This window comes from Musa acuminata, chromosome BXJ3-9, assembly GCF_036884655.1.
Source record: "Musa acuminata AAA Group cultivar baxijiao chromosome BXJ3-9, Cavendish_Baxijiao_AAA, whole genome shotgun sequence".
Taxonomy (NCBI): domain Eukaryota; kingdom Viridiplantae; phylum Streptophyta; class Magnoliopsida; order Zingiberales; family Musaceae; genus Musa; species Musa acuminata.
This window is the reverse complement of record NC_088357.1, coordinates 15,341,885-15,350,559: the sequence shown is the minus strand read 5'-3', so window position 1 is coordinate 15,350,559 and position 8,675 is coordinate 15,341,885. Positions and strand designations below refer to the sequence as shown.

General features: G+C 40.3%; 1 protein-coding gene across 1 annotated transcript; it reads right to left on the bottom strand.

Moving 5' to 3' along the window:
* Positions 1-2,746: 2,746 nt before the first annotated feature.
* Positions 2,747-4,705, bottom strand: LOC135649245 (protein CUP-SHAPED COTYLEDON 3-like). Its single transcript, XM_065167455.1, has 3 exons — positions 4,472-4,705; positions 3,545-3,819; positions 2,747-3,301 (listed from the first exon to the last, which is right to left on the bottom strand). Exons 1-3 carry the CDS (start codon positions 4,668-4,670, stop codon positions 2,822-2,824), a joined length of 954 nt encoding a protein of 317 aa, XP_065023527.1. The 5' UTR covers positions 4,671-4,705; the 3' UTR covers positions 2,747-2,821.
* Between the last annotated feature and the right edge of the window lie 3,970 nt (positions 4,706-8,675).

The following is an 8,675-nucleotide window of genomic DNA, read 5'->3' as shown; positions in this document are numbered from 1 at the left end:
AGGAATACTTTGATTTTTATTTTTATAAATAATTTTTTTTTCAATATTTTCAATTTTCTTGCAACAAGAATTTGATTTATCAATGTGACCCTATAAACTCATAAAAAATTGTTCACTTTAGGCATGCTCACACGATTTTACCCATTTAGGGCTCGTGAGTCCCAAAATGTGTCTTTAATGGTAAGGGTGACCCGGTGGCCTTAGAAATCCTTGGTTCCCCTACTTCCCAACCAATATGGGATTAAATATCCTTATCAACGGGTTTCTTTGTTACCTTTATTAAAGTTTCTTTGACTCTCATTTGATCGATCTCGTCCTCTTCCTTGAGCGCTATAGTGCCTCTACCATTCTGACCTCTCCTTAGAGATCTAATATCATAATTTTTCTTTTGGTCTTTCTTGTAATCTATCTGTAATCTTTCTTGTTGAAACGAGCCCATTTATTCATCAGTAGACAATATATTTGTATTTATAACTTCTTCTATAGTAGTAAAAATTGTATCAAATATTAGATATAAACTTCGTAAAACTTTTTTCTATTATTGTTTGATTTTTCAGGCTTTCATCATAAGACCTCATTTGGTTCATAATAGAAGATATTTTTCAGAAAAATCAGTAATAAATTTAAAATATTTTGTTATAAAAGTTTTCAATTCATATCAAAGAATCTGAAGTGTTAAAGTTTTTATCTTGTTTGTATCTCCAAAAATATTTTTAATATTTTTTAAACTTCTATTGATGTTGATGCTGACATGATTTGGAGAAATAGAGACTCCTTTATTGCTTGTTATAACATGTAGAGAGTTGTTATATGTTTATATATGTTCTTATTTATTTGATCTTTTTTATCTTTAATAACATTTGGATCCTATATATTATACTTAATAAAACTATTTTCTATCAAATTCTATAATCCTTATGAAATAAATGAAGTTCTCATTTAATGGTAAAAAATTGATAATTTTTACCTTTAAAGATAAGAAGAAGTTGATTAGAAATACTGAGTATAATACCTATCATCTTTTTTTTTCACTAAATCTACTGATCTTCCATTCTTTTATAATCGATGTACTTCTTGTGGTCTTCATCGAACCAAGCTCAGATACCATACTTGTTAAGTATGGCTTCCTATAGAATTTTAAGAAGAAAGAGGAAATGACAGTTGAAGAAAAGAAGAATACTTTCAATCCATGGTGCTTTGAACTTATCCAAGAACAAGTATTTGTAATACTAAAAAGATGAATTATAATTTTTTTAAATAAGATAGAAGTCACCGGTAGTCCAACAAACCTCCTCATCCTCATGGACGCATCAAAAAATTAACGACTCATCTATTTATCTTAATCTAAATTTTTATTTTTGTTACATCCTATCTTAATTATTTGAATTAATTTTATCATGAGCCTGGGTTGTGAACTCCTACCACACTCCCTTGATATGCTCGGGGGGCTCGATTCTTAGGCCGAAGGTGGGCTTCTAATGTGCAGGCAGAGAGGCTTCCTCTTAGGAGCTTTGCTCCTCATGTTGGCAAGTTAAAGGAAAGCCACAACAAAATTCATGTCTGCACCAAACAACAAGAAAAGAAAAATCAATCAATCAATCAATAAAGAAAGGAGGTTGGACACATCTAACAGGGGAGATGATAACATCAATAAATGGTTGAAATTTGTCCGACACATTAGCCAAGTGCCTCATGTGGTCAGCATGATGCACAACAACATCGACTGTAAAGCCCGATGCGTTGACCCTTTACGTCCGAGTAACCATCGATGATTCCGCACAACCATTCCACGGATTAAATCTTACTCCCAACAGTTTCCACATCTTACCATAAAAAGCCTAAAGCCTAAAGCCTAGGCGTGTTACACTATACCTCTCAATCATCTTCTCCTTTGAAAAATAATAAATAATGACGTATTGGATGTAACACTTTATAATCGGTTTGCTTAGAAAGCCTTGCATGAAACCTTCTTCTTCTGATCTCGTGGACTTTTGGGTTTAATTTTCGAACGCCGGCTTACACAAAACACAAAACTCTTTGGTAAAGGAACTGGGAGCTATTTCAAATCATGCTAGGTATTTAATTTTTTCTATGGGTTCTTCACCTTCACTGCTACGATACGAATCCATCGTATTTGTTGTGGGGTAATAGAAAATAAGAAACTACTTCTTTGCAAATTCATATAGTTATCCAGTTGACTGTATATTGCAAGTATCTCTAAGAGTGTCCCTTGCAATAGAATGATATTGTGATTTATTCAGAGAGAGAGAAAAAAAAAAAGTAGCTACATTTGGATTTTAGAGGAAAGCAGCTATCATTCGCCGGAAAAAGTTTTCATCAATGTCAACGAGTTGACTCATTGGTGGCATAGGCACATCCATGCGCGAAGGCAACCCACTTCCATATGAAACGTACGTCTCCTCCTGGTCACGTCAATGCAATCCTCCAACGTCATTGCGTGCATGAAGGCGTGCAAAACCCTGTTCCATCAGATCACCATGCACGGTACGTGGGACGTCCATCTATCCATCCATCCATCCATCACCTCAAAACTTGCAACCCAAAATGACCACATCACATCAGTAGAAGATGGACAATTACAAATCACTTTCATATTCGACTTCCCAACTAAAAAGACGGAAATCTTTTGGTTCATCAGCTGCAACATCCTACTCATTCACTGAAGAGATAATTAAGCAGGTTACATACTACCATTCAAACATACATACGTACGTAGTCCCGGAGAACGCCTTATATACTGTGCAAACACTAGTAGGTGTTAAGTGTTGATGGATTGACTGCCAGGTAGACGTAGGAGAGCTTAAGAAACCAGGGGTCCAGATTCTCCTGCTGCAGTCTCGTCCATGAAGGTTAGGTCGTGATGAACAACTCCTCCTAGCCCAAGCGGAGGCAGACCCATTTCGTATAGTAGAGGGTTCTGGAGGTAAGGATCGAGCCAACTAGGGATCCCTGTCTCTTCTTGTTGTGGTGGCTGGAAGCTCCGGTCGTCGTTGGAAGAGCATCGCGTTTCATGTAGGGATGGAAGTGTGGTAGTTGTTGATGGCAGGGGAAGGAGGGGGAAGAGTGAGTTGGGTTCTTGGTAGAAGTTGAAGGGTGGAAGTTTACCGCTTTGAAGGAGGCTGTGGATGGGGTCTTGCAGGTGTGGCAGGTCGAGGAATGGGGGAAAGCAAGGGTTGGAAGAGGAGGAAGGGTCCAAGAGGAAGGCGTGGTTTGGGTAGTATTGACTCTTCCTATGATCTCCTGCTGACTTGTGAAATATTCTGCACATCACCCATTCCTCCTGCAAAACAATTGCAAAGAGGTGCAATTTAGAGTATTATCATGCCCTTTGTTTGTACTGTAGCCACGAAATGGAATGTTGTTAGCCAATAAAAGTACAGTCATGCAGTTTCGATCATATACATGATCGAAAGGAACTTGAGTTTAAGCAGTGCATGCAGTTTGCCCAAGCTCACTCGAGAAGTAGGTAACCAAGCTTCGAGATGGCGATCACAGTTTTGGACAAAAAACGATTGATTACTACCTTGCAGGCGAGGCGGCAGTAGTATTCCCCGTCGAGGCGATACTCGTGTAGGACCCACTTGGTCTTCTCCCCGCGTGGAGCCCTCCCCTTGTAGAAGACCAGGGTCTTCTTCATGCCCACGAGGGCACCGCTGGTGGCGCTGTGCACCTCCCGGTCCTTGCCGGTAGCCTTCCAGTAGCCGGCCCCGGTGGCCCTGTTGGTCCTCAGCCCCGTCGGATACTTCCTGTCTCTTAGGCTGAAGAAGTACCACTCCCTCTCCCCTATCTTCGCCACCTCTGTGTCATCCAGTCATCACAAAACCATAAATCATGTGCCATCCCATCATTAGACAATCAGTTCGTGCGAAACATAATGAACAAGCACAGAACCATATTTTAGAGTTCCCTAGCCAGCAGTTATAGTTACGGAAGATTTACGCCACCGATATATAGCTAGCTCTGTTCTTAGTTTTGGAACTAAAGCTGCAGAAGATATATGTTATATTGCTGCTCTCTCGTCAATAGAATTAGTGATCTCTCATCCTGGGCACCTTAATATTTATGCTTCTAGGTATCCATTAGAGTGATCTGTATACAAGAAGAAAGACAACACCTTCTGAAACAATGCAAGGTAGACGTTTCAGAAGGACAGAGGGAGTGGATTATAGGAGTGCATGGAAGAGAAGCTAAAGAATAGTCTGGAATCTGTGCTGATGTCGGAAAAGACTCCGGAATAGGAATCATAACTTAGTCATGATGATACTAGCGATGCTCATTGATAGAAGACACAGAAGATCTCTCTCTTCTTTTATATCCCAGTATTTAATAGACACGCATTCAGAATGGCATTTTACTGTGTCTTCACTGGAGAGAGCGAAGGCATGTTGGCAGGCAACAAGTAAATAGACGCACATGAGATCGATGGAGTTCTGGTTGGGATAAGCCATACCTGGGAGCTCCCACGGCTCACATCTGTTAAGATCGACCTCAACAATGTCCACACCGCAGAAACCCCCGTTGAAGACCTTGGAGGCTAAGTAGAAGGTGACAAGCTCTTCATCTGTTGGGTGAAACCTGAAACCAGGAGGTAGCCCTTGCTCGGAAACGTCGTCTCCGATTAACTCCCACAGCACTTCCACTTCCTCCATGGCACACGCAGCAACCCCTCACTACCCAAGGCGAGTCTGTGATGATCTTGGGCGCGCTTGAGGTTTTGGCGGAAGAGAAAGGGAGTGGGTTATTATAGGGAAGCACTGAAACCGGGGAGTGGTTAGGGTTCAGATATAGGCAGCAGTTTGGAGGAGGGGAGGGGGGGTGAGGGGGTGTGATTAAAGGCCATTCCCTGTGTGTTTCGTACAAAGAACACCTGGACGAGGGTTTAAACAGGAAAGTAGATAAGTTCGATGGAGGTGGGAAGAAGTAAATGCAAGGCTGGCGTAGGAGATTTATGCGTGCGTGGGTGAACAAATTGAGATCAAGTACAAACATCTGTAGCTTCACTGCTTATAACAAGACGTATTTGTACTCCGCTGCGCCGATCCCAAATGTCAAAAGGCAATGTGGCTTATTACTGTTGCTGCAGGTTCTACGACGCTATTAATTGCCCCTTCTCCTGCAAATGAAAGCATTAGGCAGAAAACATGTTAGCATTCCATTTCAATTTCCAATTTGTTTAATACACATCGAATGCCAGCACAAAATTATATCAAACCCTAACAAGCAGCAAACAGTTGCCTTGGTCTATTGATTGAAATCCTGGTTTTGAATAGGTTACATGCATGTTTGGACATTGTTTCAGTAAACCTTACGTTATGATCACTTCTGTAGCAGAAGGACGAGGTAGAATGAGAGGGAGAAGAGCAACACAGCAACATTTGTGGGAGTGATGGCAAATACTCTACAAGTAACACAAGCTCAAAACCTTGGCAAAATTTTCGAGCTGTCTTTAATGGTTGGTGTTCTTCTTCTACCCTTTGCATGGGCTCTAAAAGGTCATTCTTAACCTCTTGATCCAACTTTTGTCACCTTGTGGCAGCACCAAAAACCTTGATTTGACATCGGTGTTTCTTATTTCGAAATGGTGAAGTTCTGTGCCAGTACTCTGTCACACTGAAGGCTTCAACTTGTAGAGGCGGTGGGCACAGGAAGGCTAGAGAGAGAAAGAAGAGAGATAGAAGCCATAATAGAATCAGTGATATTATATGGACAACCTCTATATATATATATATATATATATATATATATATATATATATATATATATGGACAACAACAAGCGGTGCATGCATTCAAGAGGGGTCGGTCAGAAGACAGCAGACGGGGAGGAGACTGTTCCGATCTTGGGAGTGGGGAGATGGGGGCGATTGCACGAGTTGGGAAATAACTTTTCCGTGCCCGTACAAAAACTCGCAGGACCGCAGTTCGTGCGACATCAATACCATTATCAATCTCTGCCTCTCCATCTTTCCCATGACACCCTTCCTTTTTTTTTTTTTCTTTTTTTTTTTCTACTCTTGTTTTTTCGCTGAAAGAGTGTCTTATGCTGGTTTTCTTAAAAATATAATATTTTTTTGTTCAGCGAGGAAAAAAAAAAGGTTTTGATTGATAGCAGATTACATATGTGAGTCGATAAAAAGAAATTTGTGTTAAGGTGAAGAAATTTGCAACGAAGATGTCGATAACGTCGTCATTAATAAACGCTGCATCCGAGAAGAGAAAAGAACAAGAGAGCGGAGGAATCAAAGTCAAAGGTCTTACTGATATGATCGTTCCGAGTTCGAAATCTAAAAAAATTATGATCAAGGAAAACAGAGTGAATTGTTTGGTTTGATGCAGTTCAATCATAGACACGATAAGACGCGGAGGTCTGCTCTCCTCGGAAGTCGGACACAGACGTTTGATTCATCTTCCCATCTCACCAACTGTATAAAATGTCAATTTAGTACCACTTTCTTCTCTTTTATTTTTTCCGCTGTGTCAAACTAAATAAAGTTGAATATTAAATATTTGTGTTTGATGATTTTTCATATTAAATAAAGTTGATTTTTCATCTTTAAATATTAAAGATGAAAGATGATGGAGTAGAGTTCAGCTAACACTGAGTTTTCCAACCCAAGCTAGCACGTACATGAATGGCGAAGAATTAGAGGAAGGATTTGGTAGAATTTGATATGAAATATAAAACATGCAAATGTAGGTATAGATGGGAGGAGAGTGATGCTTCGTGGGTCACTGTTAAAGGGACACGGAGACATTCCAAGAGATTGCATGAGAATCGAGGCCGCACGACGCCCACCCAACCACTCCTATCTCGATCTCTGTCTGTGTATTATATCAGTTGGTAGGAAAGGTGGGTACCGCTCAACTTCTCAGTCACCCATCCCACGTGTCCTGTCATGCGTCGAGGTGACAAGATGGCACAGGCACCCTCATGTGCACGCCACAGCCCCACGCGCTGTGGGTGGAGGCACCAGTCAAGGAGGCGGGATAGGTCTACGGCCAATACGCCCCGCCTTCCAGACGGACCACCTAATAAAATATGAAAGAAAAAGAAATGAAAAACGGGGCGGGGGAGGGAAAAACATAGGGCAAAGCCACCTAACTTAACTAACTCGCCTTCCTCCCGCCATAAATTTCCCCCAACGGCCAATTAATGGGCTCTACACGACTACTTGACCTGAGAGCTACCCATCAGGGTCGGTTGGGGATCTCCTATCCCCATCCTAAGCAAACATTCCTCCAGTTACATTGTGCATGCATATAGTTCATGATGCAAGTCCCTCCTTATCCCCATGAAGAAGAACGTACTCTCATAAAATATTATAATCCCACATACGCGAATGTTTAGTAGCAATCACAGTGATCACGAACCGATTTCCAATACTCCGCACGCGTGTGTTGGCATACAAGAATGTGGAGGAGCAGAGATATTGGAAACCGTGGCGGTTGCATTAAATGCTTCTCCCGCTGCCAGGCTGACCTTTGCGCTCTCTCAAGATGTAGGTGCTGCGAGCTCTTGTGATGGAAGGGTTTATTTGATGGGAGCAAAAGGAAAAATGAAGCTGGGGTCAGTTTTCGAGTGTCAGCGACAGTAGCTTCTGCGGAGAGAGAGAGAGAGAGAGGAGAGAGGCGAGAGGAGAGAGGTTTTGCACTCTGGTAAATGGTGATTGCCTTGTAATTGGCTCGTACAGTTTTTGCCGTCTGCTTTCACTTTACCTTCACTCCAAAGTAAGCAGCCAATTCTTTCCCTTTTTTCCAGTCATATTTACTCCCAAACGTCCTGAACTTGGATCTGCCAACAGACTGACCCTGCCATCTCGGTTCCTTTTTCCACTAAAAATATGTCAACTTTTCATCGCAGCTGAGCTTGAGGTGATGGGACGAAGGTGGAGTCTCGTTCTTCGCTTCCCTTCATCGGCCACATGATCCTGCGCGTTGAGAACTAATGAGCTAATAATGGAACAGGAACCCGAGCGTGAGGCTAGGATAGTCCAAGGATTTCAACTGGTTCAAGTTCATAACGAGATGGTTCCTTGACGCGGGACCAATATTATTTACTTACTAATTTAGATAAATTTAATTAATTTATAGGTTATTTTGTATGTTATAAGTTGTCACCCTCTAATATTTAGAATAATTCTAATTTAGTTTCCTAAGTTACGCAAGGCTTAGTGAAAGAAAATAAATTAAAAGTAATGAAACAAATTGTATCATAAATCATGATTGAAAATACTACAAAGATGAAAGGTTCATCTTAGAATTATTTTCAAATCAAAATCAAAATATTATCTTCATCAAACGAAAAAATAAATGATTTATTTGATTTGATATAATTATATATATTTTTATAACTGAATTTATATAACAAGCTAAAATATTATAATGCATAAATTATTAAATATAAATAAAATGAGTTATTTTCTCATATTATATGTGATTGACATGAGATCATAAATTATTTTTCTTGTAGAATATTTCATCATGTACCAACTAATCTACCACTGCTAAGCTCAATAGAGGTAGACGAGTTGTATCTAATTCTTGCTACTATGAGCATAAAACAACTGCATCATCGAGTCATCTGTCTCAATGTGTTACTTCATGAACATATATCGTTTTATATTCATGCACCGAGCAATAAAAATGAGTGAGATC